General features: G+C 45.8%; 1 protein-coding gene across 2 annotated transcripts in view; it reads right to left on the bottom strand.

Annotated features, from left to right (window-relative positions):
• The window catches only part of Hem (Nck associated protein 1 Hem), a 54,473-nt gene that overhangs the window by 23,269 nt on the left and 12,688 nt on the right, over window positions 1–18,516 (bottom strand). For both annotated transcript variants that reach the window (XM_077643710.1, XM_077643709.1), the window contains exons 3-10: window positions 16,956–17,048; window positions 16,413–16,469; window positions 14,990–15,223; window positions 13,585–13,722; window positions 10,086–10,134; window positions 7,949–8,256; window positions 4,688–4,885; window positions 1,490–1,845 (exon numbers count right to left, since the gene is read on the bottom strand). In XM_077643710.1, the coding sequence (XP_077499836.1) occupies window positions 1,490–1,845; window positions 4,688–4,885; window positions 7,949–8,256; window positions 10,086–10,134; window positions 13,585–13,722; window positions 14,990–15,223; window positions 16,413–16,469; window positions 16,956–17,048 (1,433 nt within the window). The remainder of the gene's footprint in view (window positions 1–1,489; window positions 1,846–4,687; window positions 4,886–7,948; window positions 8,257–10,085; window positions 10,135–13,584; window positions 13,723–14,989; window positions 15,224–16,412; window positions 16,470–16,955; window positions 17,049–18,516) is intronic.

The following is an 18,516-nucleotide window of genomic DNA, read 5'->3' as shown; positions in this document are numbered from 1 at the left end:
TTTGGTCATTTCAGACAAATAATGATAGATGTTATCATTTGCAGTTGCCAAGTTAGCCGTTTGACGTGCACATAAGTGGTTTGATTATAGTATCTGAGTTGTCATTTGTTGGTTTCTTATGGTGTCATATGTTGGCCGAAGCCCAGTTTCGATTGCGATTTGGTCAGCTTCAGTTTTTGGTTTCATGTGTTCGGCTGTTTTATCATTATCGTTTATTTTAAAAATGTTAAAGTAGAATCTCGATGATAGGATTCCATTTGATACAAATTTCGGTATAATATAAATTTGTAAAATGCCCTGGCCAGAGTGTATTGCATGCAATTGGCAGACATTCGGATGTCACGAACAATTTTGTTTATTTTGAATGATACAAATTTGGGATGATACAAATATTTATGATGACTCTGCAGTTACCCTTTAAGGTACACCAGGTGGTCTCTCACAGCCCATCTGTCACTTCAGGACATTAAACTCTACATTTACAACTTTTTTTTTACTGCCTATGGGTGGCTTGCCTGTGCAGAAGTGGCCAACTAGCAGTCAAGACAAAGTTTCCTCTCATATGCTAATAATTATGATTCCAAAATAGAAGTGGGAACTCATTATCAAGATGTGGAACAGATTCATACACTAATTAGTACAAGTAAATGCCACACAGGACAATTAACATAAAAACACTGACTGGTTAACTGAACGCATTAAAGGGCAGGTTGCATCCCAATACACTAAATGGCAATCATATAAAAATATTAGGATAACAGCAGAGTGCTACAGAAACAAAGGCCAGACTCATATGCAAACTTCTTATTAAGTCGGCAAATCGATGCTAATTTGTCACTAACATCATTAGAAAAGGTTTGGCTTGGTTTATGGAGGTTTAACGTCCCAAAGCAACTAAGGCTATGAGGGACGCCGTAGTGGAGGGCTCCGGAAATTTCGAGCACCTTGGGTTCTTTAACGTGCACTGACATCACACAGTACTACACGGGCCTCTAGAACTTCGCCTCCAATGAAATTCGACCACCGCGGCCGGGATCGAACCCGCGTCTTTCGGGCCAGCAGCCGAGTGCCATAACCACTCAGCCACCGTGGCGGCCCATTAGAAAAGGTGCAATTCATATAGCTACTGTAAAAGAATGTCATTGATGAGAAAACTGGTACCAAACATTTAAAATGACTGCAGCACTAAAACAAAACCAACCTTAGTATGTGTTTTAGACAACATTTTGGCCATTGCGGGGGACTAGTCTTATGAAAATTTTGTTATACAGCTTAAAAGCTATCTTCAATGTGTCTATGGAAGGTGTAGAAAATTATTTGTAGCTGTGCAGCAGACTAGAGAAGTAGAGAAGCAGCTTAATGGACTAAATGATGGAAGCTTGCACGGTGAGGGGAAAAACGTTTCAATGATGACCGCAGGGCTCACGACGAAATCAACAAAATGGAAAAAGCACCTCAGTCCATGACATATGCTTAGTATTTCCCTCACCAGAAGATGGACAGGTCCGAGGTCTCGACCAGGAGCCGGTCAAGGTAGTCCACCATCTTGGTGTGAAACACGAGGGTGTTCATTAGCGCGGCCAGGTGGGGCCGCTCGCGCAGGTTCCACGCATGGCGCTGGGCGCAGGCGTGCACTTGCAGGCGGCACCAGTCCAGCCGCAGTCCCCGCAGGTCCGGTGGCACGGGGCTGTCCGCTGTTGGTGGCGTTAGGGCCCTTGCTGTTGAACAGGCCGCCGATAGCAGTGCCGCGTCTTCCTCGGGGATCCCCGGGATGCCCTGCAGTGCCGCTTCCAGCGCCGGAGCATCGAAGCCGTTCAGGTACTGCACATAGTACAGCTGCACCACCTGCGCGGACACCGGACGGAATGAGACTTGACACAGCCATCGTCGACTGGCCGGATATAATGCGAAACTTTGCCCTCAAACCATCTACTTCAGAACACACTTCGCATTATATTATTCAAAAGCAAGCTACAAAAATTATGCAAATTCAATTTTTTTGTTTTCATTCTTCTTCGATGCACCTACAGCGAGCTGAACCGCGAGGCTCGTGAGCTGCGAGGAAAAGCCACTTCTCTACGACATCTGGCCATCAAGAATTATATAATGCTTACTGCTTACAACATGAAACACATTGTGTTCATGGATTGGCCTCAGCTATGGCTAAGCTGAAGATTTTGAGCTCATAGAAAATCCATAATTTTTTTTTTCTCCTCTTACTGAAGTCAGATACTGCCTGTCTTGCGTTATGTACATGCAGGTACGGTCACTTACCGCATGACTTTTCCCTGCCAACAGAAGCAGAAAATTGCCAAAGCAGAAAATTGCCAGCGACAGCAGCAACACAACTTCATCCACACGACAGCATCGATAACTAAAGTATACTTAAAAACTAGGTTTAACTGAATCACATCACTTCATAGGGTATTTAGTATAGATGGCAAAAGTGCCTACGTGGCTACTTCCTGACCTGCATCAGAAAACGCTCTCATTGCTCACCAGATGATTCAGGTGTTCTTCAGTTTTACCACGTTGGTGCCATTAAGCCTAGAAAAAATTACCAATCTTAAAAATGGGGGAAATTCAAGCTGCACCTTTAAGGGTGTGATGCAACAGCAGTTCCTCTTGCCCACGCAGACAAGGACTCTGTCTCCTCTTTCACAATCACAATCATTATGTGAAAGACCACAACCACATAACATAGGTACACATAAAGCCCCAGTTTAACCAAGCCGCACGAATGTGCGTGTGTGGCGTAGCAGTAAACTGTCTGACTCACAACACGAGGGCTCGAGGGTCAGGGGTTTGCGATGCACCGCTGGTGTGTCTAATGCCATCTATGGAAGCCTCTTGTAATTGACTACTCCTAATTTTTCTGTCAAGCCGACGATGATATTGACACCAGCTTTTCTGCGACACGGGGCCTTTACGCTTTTGCTTAAAATGTGTTGTTGCTTTGCTAGACCATCCAACAAGTACAAGCACCAGCAGCGTCAACCATGAAGCCCGAATTCTGATACAACACCTCGCGCTACAGATAGTGGAGGGAGCAAGGAGATAGCAAAGGCTGTGATGCCACTTGCTACGAAGCCATGAAGAGGGCTAGGGCAGTCTGCTGATTGATTATGATTCTGATCACACTGTCGAAGCAGCGTGCTGTGCTACTGCTGTTAGAGAAGGAAAAGAATACAGCAGGCATTTTCGCACTTAGTGACCTAAGCTCATTAAAGCCAAGTAACTAGAGTGAGTCATTGCAATTGTGGAGAAGAACCCCAGACAAAGCTGTTGTAAGGTCTTATGAGGACCTGCCCTGCAGCCCCCTGAGTTTGCTTGCCCGCGAGGCACCGTGCAGCGGCAGTCTCACCTCGAGGCTGAGCGCATTCCCTTGTCAGTTACATTAACTGGCAAGAAAGGGCGCCAGCATCGCTGCGCGCGAGACTGCCAAAGCCTGCGCGCGGGAGAGGGGGCTTCGGCTGGGATCGTCGGCGCGGGCGGACGTGTCGCTTGCGGCTCCGCTCTTCGCCGGCGGGGCGAGGAAGCGACGGGGAGACAGGCTCCCGTACTCGTCCCGTCCGGCCTTCGGAGTATATATCCCTTGCCCTAGCGCGGGCGAACATTCGCTCGGAACATTGCTGGTGAGTCGGACGACCTTGATTCATTAGCGTACCTTGTTGCTAGCTGGCGTTATTGTTTCTGTAGCAATAAATGCCTGTTTGTGTCAGCCAATGTGTCGTTCCTTTGTTCCCCCAGAGCAAGGCCCGCCGTGGTCGGCGAGCGCTCGGTAGCGTACGCGATCACGGGGTGGGGTCCGGGCGGCTTTGAACCGTGTCAGCCGCGATTGAGTGGGGAGAACGTACTTATCTCTCCAATTCAACCCCACAGTCTTCACAAATATATTTGACAGGACCCGCTCAGCCAGGCGGGAGTGGGACAGTGCAACACTGGCTTTCAATTGTGCAGCCGTAGAATTAAATCTGCTCGCGCTTGGCAGGCGTGCTTGGGGCTTGTCATAATCTTCTGCAGCCGGAACACTATGGCATACTACACAATCACCATGTGAAGATGATACACAAAAAATTCTGTAGTACAGGAACAAACTAAAGATTAGGAAAGACAGAAAAGCAAAAAATGTCTGCATGACTGTGCTTTGCCATTAATACATCTGACCGGCATAGCTATTTGTGCTCTTGTGATTAAACGGAGAAACTGCCTCAATATCTAAGTATATAGCACATTTGGCCACTCCTCCTCGCCAGTGATGTCATGGTCATGTGAGCTACGCTGGTCAGATTATGTGTTACGGCAACACTCAAGCCAGAACTGAACCAATAACAGCTTCGCTATAAAACGGGCACACTAACACGTGTTCTTTAAATGCACAACACCCACTGGCCACGTCAGAAAAGGTAAAAAATTGTGCAGAAATGTAAAAAAACAACAACAAAAAACGATAAACTTTATACTATGCTGTATCAAGCAACAACTGCTACGAAGTGTTAGATGTGCGATGTTGCTTCCTTTTTGCTGACACTGTTTTCATCACAGGTATTTACTTGACCCTTCTCTAGCACTGTGCTCTCTTTCAGCTACGTCCCTGAGATGAGCCAGTCCAAAGCTCATAGAAAGGAAGTGAAACTAGTTACATGGCTGTGAAGATTTGACAAAGAACCAAGGTCTTTGTTCGCACCTGGCTGTACTTGCGGAGGAGCCCTCGGAGCTCCTCCATATGGAAGAGGAGCTCGGGAAGTTGTCGGTCAAGCAGGTCCTCGCCCTGCAGGCTCCGTGACCGCCCGGGAGCACGGGACGGTGGCCCCAGTTCGTTGTGCCGCACAAGCCAGCATACTTCGTCACGAGCCAAGGAGAGTCCCATCAGCACGTACAAGGCCTGCACACACACAAGCAGGAGGTCGAGGAAATCGCACAGGGTGCGCAGCATTACATCTGTAGCACCCAGTCAGACAAAGCAACTGAAAGAAGGGAAAAATAAAAAGCACACCACAATGGCTCACATGAACCTGAGTCGAAAGTAAGCCGGCATCTCTGGTTTCAACACGTTTGAATAGAAAAAAAATGCTGGGCGCTGAAATGGCTTTGCAAAAAGTGCAGAAATAGAACTGACACAGCAAACAAGCACAGTGCCTGAAGTTTAAATGATTCCTAACTACTAACGCCACTTCAAAAAATGAGAGAGAATGTTTACAACATTCGTATACAGTGCAGAAGCTTGGCGCATTTTGCCCTTCTGTTGCTTGTAACCGAACCTTGAGAGTGCTCCCAGCACCGCCCTCAGCGTTGCACATTCCAACACTCTCTCCATACCTTCCTCTTTCCATGGTAAATGTCCTCCAGTTGAGGTTCACGCTACAGATCCCTGGTGGAATTTGTACGATACAGATTGCTCTTCCCAAGCCACCAGTGTTTTCTAAGCTTCTTGGACATCCAAAAGCTAGACGATTTTGCTAGGATCTGAAACTCTGGATTCGTGCTTTTGCACTAAAACTGGCAGTACTAGTACGATACCTTAAGACTAATGTCCGACAGCTGCACGCAAGCCATGAGAGGTGCCAAAGTGGACGGCTGTGAATTAATTTTAACGCCCTGGGATCCGGTAACACTTCAATGCCCAAATTATGAGGGAGTCTAAAAAAGCAATCATTACCTCACCATTATTCTAGCTGATGTGCCTCCATTAAAAAGCCAATGTTTCAAAATTTCGTGAGCTTCACTGAAATTTCAGAAATATGCATGTCGCCAGTCAGTAACAATTAGCATTTGGTCCATTTTGCGCACATATTTCAAGTTGTGTGAAAGATAGAATCAAAGGTCTCAAAGCAACTTGAAGGGCCAAAAACAGTAAACAATATTCTATGCAACAAATGTCTTCTTATTTTCCCCATAGCATATGTCAGAAGCTGAGAAACGAGGAATTGCTGAACGCCTGCTGGAAGCCGTACATTCACGGCCCTTTTTTACTTCACAAGCTTGCTCACGATGAACCTAACCAAACATTCCGAGCAGAAAGTGCTAGCTGCTGAGAATATGTGGACGTCAAACTTAGTATCCAAGATTCATGCACAAATGAGTATACAGCAAAATCACAACATAACGCAAATTCACGACGATGGGCAGTATAAAGGGTTAATCATTGCTATCCATGACTACAACCTTCTCCGAATGAGAACGGAAAAATACAATAAAAAGGAGAGGGCAATGCACACAATGAATGCTGGCATCTGGTCAGTTGATGCACCACGACACTCATAAGGACTCTAAATAATTCATCTAAAAGCACAGCTTCCACTGAAAGCACCAAAACCTTTGACCGTCAGTATGTGTAAAAAAAACGGCTAGAAGGCAGGAGAAAAAAAAAAAATCTCACGAGGGAACGCGATGCCAAGTGCTCATGAAACCACTCCCTCCCGTTTTTCCCTCTCCGAGTCAGCCGCTAATGTTTTGGTGTTGGACTGCTTTAGTGCTTGCGTCAGCACGGCCCATGGCATGAGCGCCTACAACAAGATCTACAATGAGTTTGCCTCACTGGTTCATGCATGCGCGCACGCAACAGAGAGATCACTGCACGCTATCACGTGGCATTATCACAGAGGACCGAGTCTCTTCTTTTTACTTTTTATGACTAGGTTTCGAGGCTATAGCTGGTCGCTTCCTCATGCATTTTTTTTTTTCCTCCATGCTACAAGGCCTCTGATATTTTTCAAATAGAATAGCAAGATGCAAAATAATGAAACGGTACTTGCAAAGTCACAAACATTGGTAATCTGCAGAACATGTGAATCCAGCGCACATTTCTGCATTAGTACTAAAATGTAGTACCATAAAAACCCGAGTATAATACGAGTTTTTTTTTCCAAATTTTAGCATGTCAAATTTCCACCTCGTATTATACGTATGCGGATCTGAATAATTTTCAGTCAAAATTCGCAGTTCCGGTTTCAATATTATCGAGCACCACCACCAGGACTTTTTCGGGTAATTTTTCGAGGCAAAAGGCCGTTTATTATCAGCACTCATTTTTGTGATGATAATAAAAATTATCCATTTATCACTAATTTTCATAAACAATGCAGAAATGGAAACGAGTATTAAACTGGTTTACAAAGTTATAATTACAATTTTTTTTAAAATTTATTACAACTATTTTGTCGTGTGCAGTATTGTCGCCTGCGCACATGCAAGGCCTGCCTGCCCTTGTTTGTAAACTGCAAAAACATTTGTTCAACAAGAAGTGACCATTTTAAACGCATAGCAGCCTTTGAGCAGGATGTCCTCAGCATCGGTAGCATTCGATACAATGACAGCAATAAGACGTCTTCTGGCCATTACCTGTGTTTTGGGCTCTGACTTCTAAAACATAGTTTTTGTACTCATCTTCAAATTAAGCCGCATTATGAATAACTAGCACTAAAGCAGGTTTAAAGTGATCAGTTAACTGAAAACGCTCCTCCAGAATGAACACAATATAGCCACTAATTCCCATGCTATGTCTTCAGCATTGTGCATAGAAAAATTATACTCTTTAGAGGGTGCATTTTTGTGTAGGAAAAGGGTTTAACCCGATTTTTGAGAGATCTGTTTGGGCTGCAATAATAATAAGTTACAACCCGAGTTTACCAAGAAATGAGGGGCCCTACGTGTATGCCACGCAGACTGACTCTGCCAGCTAAATGCATGTGTCTTAACACAACAACCGCTTTAAAATTGTTGTCACGCTTTGGTGGTGACAGAATGTGGAATTTCAGTGCACAAGGCTCCCTTGCCAACAACCTTTATTCTTCTGTCCCCTTCTGTCTTTCCATACTGCACCTAGCGCCCTCTCGTGTTTATTCTCACAACCACAAGGTGCACTAGTGCCATCCTGCGGCATTGTATGCAACTAGGTCTGTAGTAGCAGACACCTTCGCTTTGATGACGCAGTAGACAGACCACGTACCTTAGGGCCCAGCAGCCCCGGCTGCTCGGCCAGGACCAGGGCGAGCTCCTTGAGGGCGGAGCGGAGGAACTTGCGGCGCTCACGGTGCACGAGAGGCGCCGCCTGCAGGGCCTGTCCCAGGGCCTCCTTGACTTCGGAGGCCCGCTTGCCGTGGCCTTTGAGGCCCTCGAAGAACTGCTGCGCATACGGGTGCACCGCCAGCAGCTCGTCCCGGAACAGGGTCAGTGCCCAACCGTTGGACAGCGCCTGGAGAAAGAGGGCCTGCGCGGGCGGCTGCTGCAGGTATGGGTGCAGCAGCAGGAATCCCACTGCAGAGATGGGAGGCAGGGGGAGGAGGAAGGCGAGAAACAAAGAACACAGGGGTCTCACGTGGCCATTTAAACAGCACGCGTACCCCAGCCGACAATGCTCCACCTCACATCAAGACGAGCGAATGGACATAACCGTATTTACATGGTTGCAAGTCGGCCAATTTTTTTTATTTGAAAATCTCAAGTAGCACGGAGGGGTGCTGAATTACAATTGAAACCAAAGCATATTACTATAAATAAAGGCGAGTCAAACAAGGGATCAGGGATTGTACAGCATGGTTGCAATTTTGTTTGCTCTACAGCTCTACCCAGTAGCTTTTGGCTATTCTGCGTGGTTTTATGGAAGGATTTTTCGTTTATTTTTTACTTTCACCTGCACACTCAGCGCTCAAGGGAGTAAAGTTGATGGAAACACCGCTGTTCCAATCATGGTGGCCACTCGGAATGGCAGCGCTTCTGGGGAGTGTCAGCAGATGATGGAATATCCGATTCCGCTCACGCATAGCATGCATAGTTTCTCTTTGGCTCTGTCTGACGCATTTGATGACTGCCGGCACATTTTACTAGTTTTTAATGTAGTGCTTCATCGATTGCCATTTATGCACCGGGTCCAGCAAGCATCCGGCACTCGTACACGGCTATGTTCAAGTTGGCTGTCATTCCACACACCGAAGAAACGAGCAACTGTGAACTGGGCAACAAGTTTGAAGCCTCGGATTGGGTGATACAAGTTTGGCAGCAGCAGCGGGGTAAAATTTTCAGCTGTTCCACATGATGTTGTGGAACTGCAGCAGCGATGGCGACGACAGCGCTAATGAGGATGACAGCGCAAGTGTGGATGAGCAGTCCAGTGCCTAATACATTTTCGTTTTGGAATGTGCTCACAGGCACGGGCACGCCTTTCTTCTTCTTTTTTACAGGATAGTGTGTACAGCCCGTTTGATCGAAAAGCCATCGGCGTCATAGTAGTTGTAATTGTGCGCATCGCGCATTGGGAATATTCGGGGGCTGCGTAAAAATGCACACACACTCAATAAATAAAAAGACCGGGGTCTAAGCCAGGAATTGAACCAGGGCCGTTGGTATTCAAGACAGGGATGCTTCCACTCCGCTTGACGGCCCGACGGCCCACCACGACAGCCATGACGGCCCGGCAGATGGCGTGTGCGCAGGTGACCTTTCTGCATCGTAGTAGCGTTGTTCGTTTCTGAACAGGCGTGAGGAAACCGCAACCGTCTACGAGTGCTAGTATGGAGCAGTGTCCGTGTTGTTTTCAGAGGCCTCCTAGAGACTCCGAGCTATTTGTCCTCCAACGGGCAAGGCGATGGCGTTCCGTGGGCTCCCTGGCAGCACTGCAACACGCTGTCGTGTTCCACTCTTAAGGGCGAAGCTTAAGCATCCTCTAGTTTTTTTTTTTTCTGACATGCGAGTAGACTTACAATCAAATAAATATGGTAACCAGAACGCGAAATTCATTCCCTTCATCCCGCTTCACACGTATTGGGCAGGCAACCAGGAATTCTGAGTGATTGACCTCCTCCCGCTCCTTTCTCCTGTCTCTCTAATCCAAAGTCCACCTAGATTAAATGACTACACTAATGACATACTCTCTACAGTGTCCACTCCTTGGCCCTCAGGGCCTGGGCTTGCCTGGACAATACTCTCACTGGTCAACAGGTGGACACCTACCCAATTTACCCCAGACAGTGTCCCACTAACAGCCGCTGCCGCCACACTTATAAAAAGTGATTTTGCAGACAAATAATGAGGTGGTCACAAGCATGTGCAGAAATATAATTGGAAAGTGAAACTAAACTGATACTTACAGATAATCCAGCGCTCCATGGTCTCCAGGGAAAGGTATTCACAGGGCATCTGCAACAGAAGGTCGAGAAAAGGCGCTTTTATATCTCAGTAATCAGCCACTGTGAACAAAGGCAAAACAGTTCCAGAATTAATCATCCCACTATTGGGGACAACATGTACAACATAATTCAGCAAATTAAGCAAAGGCTACCAGAGATACCACCAACCAAAAAAAGAACCCGAGGACTTGCTTTTTCACATGGGGTCCCGAAACAGCTTTGGACATTTTAAAAAGCCACACAATCAATTCCAAGCATAAGCTCCGATGATCCCCTTGGCCTAATATACTGCCGCTCTGCATATCGTCAGCTGCTCACGAATTCAAATGAAAGGTTGCATGCAGCTCCTCATAGCTGGGCCAATGTTCCCAGTTGCAGCCAATGATGCCACAGCTTGTACATACACGTGGACAAAACCACATGTGAACGGAATGATCTTATGGACACGAAAAATCCTGAGAGCTTGACTATTCAGCCAGTTTCATTGAGCTGCCCATGATGTCGCATGGTTATCAACGGGGTTTGTTTCTTTAGATAGCTTGATTACAATAAAAACTCATTAATTCGAACTCCAGGGGATCGGGAAAATATGTTTGAATTATCCTAAATTTAGAATTATCAAATGGGCCCCAGAAAACTGTATAGAACTGCTTGCATCATAGTAAATTTATTTCGTAAAAGACTGGGCTATGCTTGTGTGATTTTGAGATGAGAACAGTGTGGCAATGACCAGTATCTTCACATTTTCATCAATGCCCGATTGCGTGCATTCTGCTGGGACTATCGAAGCAGAACTGCTTCAAAATCGCAAGAGCCCCCCACATCCTTCAGAGTGTGACTCAATAGAGCTCCATCGCTACATCGTCACAACCATCATAAACGGCACCCTCGCATATGAGGAGGCTTCAATGTATGAACAGCAAACGGCATGTCACAAGTGCGCATTTTCGGCGCACTGGAAGAACGGAACCATGTGGGCAGAAGCAAAGGAAACAGCTCAGCGGCACCGAAGTGGTAAGAAAAAAAAATTGGGAAAGAAGACACCAGTGACGCGGATATCAATGTTCGAAATGATGCTCAGCTGGTTTAGGTTTGCTGGTAGATGCTGGTGCAAAGCGAAACCGAAAGTAAGCGGACGGACTGTTCTCGGAGACGGGGCCGTTCGTTCATCATTACGCCTGCTGTCACGCATACATTAGGGTAACGCGGACAACACTGCAGCATGGAACGCAGGTTTTAAATAAGGTTATTTCGATCATTTCTTGCCATGTTGGTTCTACCTGGACGTGGCCTCCTTCGAGAGCGTGTTCGAGATAGCCGGTTCTAGACCTGTAGCGTTTGAATCAGCAAGCGTCAAATGCCGTAGATTTGCAAAGGCTTTGGCTGGGATCAAGCCAGCAGTTTGAATTATCCAGATTTCTGAATTAACAGCGGTCAAATTAACAAGCCTTTACTAGCATATTTACTCGTGTAACGTGAACACCCTTAAAGGTGCACCTTTAACTTAATGCCAGGATTTAAAAAAAAAAAAAATTTACTCGCATATTTTCCGCTCACTACTGCACAAACGCACCATCATGCATGCGGGCGCGTGCAGGGCTGGCTTGAAAGATCGGTGCGGCTGCGAAAGGTCTGTCAGTGATGTAAAAAAAGAACCGGGTAATTCGTCTGTAAATTGCTTCCGATAAAGCAAAGTCAATTGCGCATCGTTTACCTGGCTAGCTCATGCCGGCAGTCGTTATCCCGTACGAACGGCTGCCAGAGCAAATTTGCAGTAACCTCCGGAGCGTGAGTCGTGCCAGAATCCAAAACTACCGAACCGTTGGCTGCTCTGTTTGCCACTACTCAGCCGGACCGCATGTGAGGGTGCCATTTTATTGCTTTGTATCTTCATTTGCCTCTCAGTGCTGGCTTTGCGATCTTATCGTGCCGCATTTATTGCTCTGAGCTGCGCACGTGCCATCATGCCACATGCAGGGAACTACCTTTGTAACGTGGGTCTGGGGCGATGGGCAGGGGATGTGTATCGTAATTTCTTGATAGATGGCACTAGGCGTCGGTCGCTCCGCTATGTGGAAAAGTTATGTTATTTTTCCGAACCGCTCAGGTTTTCTTCACTGGCCCCGGTGGATGTGGAAAGACTTTCGTTTTACGTGTGGCCAATAAAGCTAACGCTCGTTACTTCAACATCTTCCAAACGGTGGTGGCCTTTTTTTTAGCTAGAGAGGGGCACGAGTTGTGGGGTCGACTTATACGTGGAAATAGGGAGTATTAGAATAGGAGGCTCCAAGTTTTGGGGCCCCCAAGAAGTTCGGGGTGTCGAAGTGCTCATGCGCAGAATGCAAGACCTGCCTTGCATCTTGGGCTAACGTTAGCAGCGAACACTATTTTGCCGAAATAGCGTGCGCTTCAACGCTGTTCTACATTCAGGCAACATGGATGCGCCCGTCAAGGCAGGGCCTCTCGCTTCACCACCGATTCATCATTGCCGCTACTATGTCACTCGCGTTCACAGCAAACAAAAGGGGCACAAACCTTTTGCTTTGCCTGAACATGCCCACAACATAAAATTTTCGTGATAAAACGCGGCAAATTTTCAGATTGTTTCCGTGTTTACACAGCTGCTAGGCTTAGTGAGCATGCATCGTTTGACGTCAGAAAGAGCAGGAGGTTTAAATCATTGATCTTCACTTCAAGCGATTTTGGTCCTAAAAGGGGTCACAGAAGATTGGCATTCTGTTAAAACACTGCTTTCTTATTTATGCAGTAATTTTTATTCACGCGGATGTAAACAGAACTGAAGATAATTACATTTGCGAGGGTTACACATTGCGTGTTCTGCCCGAGGTGGCGCTGCACGTGGCAAAAAAATAAAAAAAAATGTAAAAAGCACTCCTTGTTTCTACCATTTAGTTTGGTTACTTTATGCGAAGTTAGTGCTGCAGAAATGTAACCAGATATATGAAACAAAATCATTTTCATTTGTTTACTTTTGTCTTTTTAGCATTTCTCTTGGCCACAATGGTGCTGTAGTCAAAGAACCGAAGTCGTCAAGCATAGCCCCATTGGGTAGAGAAAAAACCTATTCTAAAAGCCCACGGTGCACAAATCCATGCTATTGGGGCCCGCTATTTCCTTGGGGACCCAAAGACATGGGGCATCTTCTAATATATTGCTCTAATATATTGCACACATTGCGCATTATGACCTCTGTAAAGTTTTTAGGAAGTGGTCATGAAATCTCAGCGTAATTTGCGCACCCTGTTTCTGCAACCCTAACTTTAGAAAAAAAAGTGCGCAAATTAAGCGGGTAAATACAATACTATACTCATTTTCTTTTCCCATTCCGTATGAGTCAGCAACTCAACCTCCCCAGGGCTTATCAGTGACCTTCACTGGTGATCACTGCGGCCCTTAAGAACCTACGGAATCAACGATTCAGTAGTGGCAAAGCGCTCACCGTTTCAGTCTGCGCTGGTGTCAGCATCTGCGCTGGTGCAACCAGGAGGCTGAGCATTTGGCTCTTGCGCCACTCGTCAGCAGTCAGGTTTCGGCGGGGGAACACCTGCTGCAGGGAGAGCAGGGCCTGGAACAAGGTCTGAAAAAAAAAAGAGAAAGGAAAGTCATTTGTTCACTGCTCACAGCCAGCTTTTGGAGACGCTAGGATATCAGAGAAGACGATGGTGATGACCGTGCACACTCTATTCGCAATTTATTACAGCAAAGAAATGGCTCTGTGCACAAACCCCGCAAGGAGGATGCGCACACATGCTCACAGCTCACTTGTTGGAACAGCGGCTAAAAGCTGCTAACAGGAATCTGCCCTCATTGCTAACCTATAAGAGGAATTTTTTAGTCGCTTTTGTGACACTTTCCAAAAGGTTCTCAGAGACCCCATGCGTCTTGGCTATTCCTAACTGACATGCGTGCATGGAAGAGCACAAAAATGAATGGCCTCTTAAAAAATGCCCTAATTCAATTACTAATTATGTACTGGCTTTATAGTGAAACAGGCTGCTGTCAGCAACCATAGCACCGCTGGTCCCCGCTGGTCCCAAATTAAATTGGGTAAAAGAAAGGTGGGAGGTGAAGCATGCATGTATTTAGGTGCTTGGAGAACTCAAAAAGTGCTCCAAGAAAACCAAGGACTCTCTGCAGAACATAGTACGAGACTCCGTAGTCTAGCACATACAGCAACCCAGAAAAAAGGAATGATCCCAGTTTTCAAATGTGTGATGCCCTATCTACTGCTACCTCCAATGATTCTGAACTGCTGATCTACTTTCTCAACAACATTAGTATCTGCATCTAATTCTTTCCAAACTGCCCTGTTGTACACAGCATGCATGTCAAGGGCTGTCACCACAGTGCCAATGGTACCATTGGCAATCTGGTGACCATTGGCAATGGCGCCACACTTCAACCGCATGGTGTCCTGACACTATACTCAGCGACAACTTTTCCTGGCAATGACGGGAAAGCTATAGAAGTAGAGCTCAGTAGCTGCTTACTCCGCCAAATAGTTTGACCTCTGCAGCGGCAAGTTTATGTGTGACTGCTTTGATACATTGCTGGTGTAGCTGGCGCCATCTACGGGAACTTCTTGTAACAGGATGTGGCCAGAAAATCCACTGTAACCAAAGAAATTATTTTTGCCCTTACTGTCTAGGGCTGAAAATCCCAAGTTATTACAGAAAAGTGCCCTAAGTAAGAGCATCACCAATACACATTGCTTTAAAAGAAAGCTATTAACTGCAACTGGGGGGATACATTCTACTGCACAGGGCAAGAGGGCTTGTTTCAGCTCTGCAGCATTCCCTTTATTGCTAAGAAAACTTGTTGCGAAGTAAAGCATATCTGCTCACCTTGGAATGGGGCACGAATTCGTCGGCGAGCTTCTTGAGGGGCGGGTCGTAGTCGACGATGAGCTGCCCAAGGCGCGGGAAGCTGTTGTCGCTGTGGCCGTGCGTCATCTCGTGGGCCGTGTTGAAGAGACCCAGCACTGCTTTACGGTCCTCCACGCGTGACAGTAGGATCATGAGCGTCACGTAGGCCGCCACTAGGTCCAAGTATGCTTTGGCCGCATCAAAGTTGAGCGTCTGAGATGGCCAGTCAGAGAGAGAGGGAGAGAGAAAGTTGGGCGAAATTGCAAGAAGTAATACACACAGTTGGAAAAAGCAACTAGACTAGGAAACAGCATGAACTGCCTTAAGATTAGTAACCTAGCATCATCTAGATTAACTATACCCAGAGCTAATCTGTGAGCTTCCAATATACGAAGCATCACAAAGACTAGGACAAGGAAGACATATGGATAGGATTGTACAAGTATTATTCATGTGTGCCCCTTTGTGCTGGCTTCTGCACAAATGAAAAACAAACCCTGCAGTGTTGTAATTGACATCATTGTTGTACTTCTTCAAGGAGTCTAGCAGTGGCATTCTTGCCCAGCTCGGCTTTCTAACACATTACTATATTTTTATTCTGCAGGCATCCAGTGTAAAACTGCTTCGAGCAACTTTAATGGCCCCAAGAACAGACATACTTCTGGGCTTCACCATTGATTCTGATTCTCAAAACCTGCACAATGCTGTCACAAAGTATTTTGTGTGTAAAATTAGAAAAAAAATGGGCCAATCCTCATACAATGCCTGCAATAGAGAAGCCAGACTGATGGCTGCAATTCATCGAGAAAGTAGTCAGAATCTCAGCATTCCTCGCAATGGTCTTGTAAAATCTAGTTGCATACTTATCCACGACGTACAGGGTTGGTCAAAAGTTCCCAGGCCACAGGGTCTGCTTTGGAGTGCTATAGTTCGGCAGTTACGACGTCCCTGAAGCTCAAAATCTCTACAGAGGATAGGAGAGGTATCATTTTGACCTCTGAGAAACTTGATAGCTTAATTGCTATCATAAGTGGCAGGATATGCCACTGAAAAGTAGACCCTGTGGCCTGGGAACTTTTGACCGACCCTGTACACCTCAATTTTTATATTTTCCCATGGCACCCTGGAATCCATCATATGCTTCATTACTACTGTTACTAAAATCTTACTTGTTACACAAGGGTAAAATACACCGATTTTTTGCCACCCCTAATGGACTATCATATTATGCACCGCGAATTACCCAACACACTGTGAACTGCAAGGGGCATCATTTATGAGCACACACAAGAATGTGCGGCAGTAAGCTTTGCATACATGTCACACTCAAGTACTTGGACAACAGAGACAAAAGGCTATGCATAAAAACGGAGTACAGGCACACAAAAAAAAAAATACTCACAATATCAAGATGAAGCTGGAAGGAGTCTATCGTGGTGAGTAACTCGTTGACGTGATCCTGCAGAGGAAGACAGCCAATCAGTAGGATTCATCAACTAGCTCTTGCATCATCCTACACTTGATACGATCACAAAGCACATATTTATTGCCAACAAATTTGGAGCCAAAAATGAAATATTTCCATGACATTAATGATCGCCTCTTCTATGGGCTCTGCGATCGCTGCCTCGATGAAGGTGGCAGCGTGGTCTCACCTCAGAGATTCATGTTAAATATATTGGCATCATTGCAGTTAGATGACTTGTGAAAATGATCTGTGGCAGGGAAAGCCCATTTTAGCCCATATCACTACTATAGTTACTACTTTTAGGCCTTTTGTAGCTTATAAAAGCTGTTTTTAGAAAAGCAGCTCCACTGTTAGAGCACAGTAATCAACTGATGCATGTCAGCTTGAATTAGTCCCCAGTATCCCTATAAATGTCCATGCATTCGTGCCCTGCATCCACAGGTTAACAAGGCCATCCCGAGACAAGTCAGTTCTCACCCTAAAGTCGAGGAGGTCAACGAACGTGTAGTAGTAGAGAGACAGTGACTTCATGATGTCCTGGCGAATGTTGAACACCGCTGAAAGCTGGGCCTGCAAGAAGAAAAAGAGAAGAACTTCACGCCTTAGCGTTCTTATTGAAGGTATTCTTGTGTTAGCATATACGACTTGATGTATTTGTTTTTTTCTGGCTGTTAACTTGCCCCCGCTAGACTGTGCTTTCCAAATCATCCAGAAGATGTGCTGTTCAATGCTCGATGCTGGTAAGCACATCGAAAATGCAGACTGCCCTGTTTGTCTCAACAGTGAATGGCAAAAGCAAGCCTCAGTCAACACTATGGGTAGCACAAGCAAAGCCTAGCTTTGTCAGCCTGAAGAGTGATAACGATAGCTGGCAGTAGACAAGATAAAAGTGCTCCTGAAACAGCATTATGACGTAGCAATAAACAGTCTTGAATGTATTGAAATCATGGTCCTGACTGCTTCTGACAATGCACTACCCTTTCCACTTATTAACACGACAGTGTTAAGGCTCCCATTGTCCAGAAAAGCAGGTTGCACACCTGCCACCTAGGTCACATGACCTTGTGACATCATCACAACCTGCCCACCATGACAGGTGGCAACCTGCCCTCTGGCCTGTGAACAGACTGCCTACCGCTGCAGGTGGGCAGGTGGTCTTAAGCCCCATCGGTGGCTGTGCTACCTGCACCACTGCGCCAGGACAGTGGTATGAGGACTGCCCGCAATCTATCAATGTAAAGTAGAGAATGACTATGTCTGCAATGTGACGCACAAAGAGGACCCCAGGCTGTTGCAAGGACCTATTATACCTTTCGGGTCATACTCTCAAGGCAGAGCTTAAGTGTCCCCTCAAATTTTTTTTTAATTTACAAAATACTGCAGAAGTACTGGATATGAGAGAGATGATACCTCAAAGAAAACAGTGAATATCAAGCCAGAGGAACACACAGAAAACAGTAATTGAACCAAAAGAAATATTGTGCACACAGATACCATGCATAACCAAAATAAACCACATAAATACAATACGACTACGTACAACAAAGAGGATTAAAAAAAAAAAAGGAACCAGCTAGCAAGCACGTCAATGAAATGGTGTGAAAAACCTGTAAATTATTGGGCAGCGAGGGCCATTTAAAAACCGCCTCTGGGAAAATTCAAAGCTCACTTGAATAATTAGTACTCACAGATATAGATGTACTACTGCAGCTATGTTTATGGCGCACAGCTTGGGCAGAAGCATTAGTGATGTAAATTTGCAATCTAATTCCAAGTTGGGAGAAATATGATGACTAGGAAACAAAAAGACAGGCTTCCTTTTTTTTTCTTTCTTTAATGAGTGGTTCCAGGTCTGCAAGCTAAAACAGGTGCAAAAGAGAGCTTAGGAGTTTGTAGCGATTCAACGTGAAGCAAACTGCTAGTCATTGAATTTTCCAGTTCTGTGTGTCGTTCTGTCTGGATTCCATGAAATTCAAGCACATTCAAGGCAGGGCCCAATGAAAACCTCCCATGCCTTAGGTCCTAATTTGTTTGGACA

This window comes from Amblyomma americanum, chromosome 11 (assembly GCF_052857255.1).
Source record: "Amblyomma americanum isolate KBUSLIRL-KWMA chromosome 11, ASM5285725v1, whole genome shotgun sequence".
NCBI lineage: Eukaryota > Metazoa > Arthropoda > Arachnida > Ixodida > Ixodidae > Amblyomma > Amblyomma americanum.
Note: the sequence above shows the minus strand (reverse complement) of the source record. Positions and strands in the feature narration are given on the sequence as shown.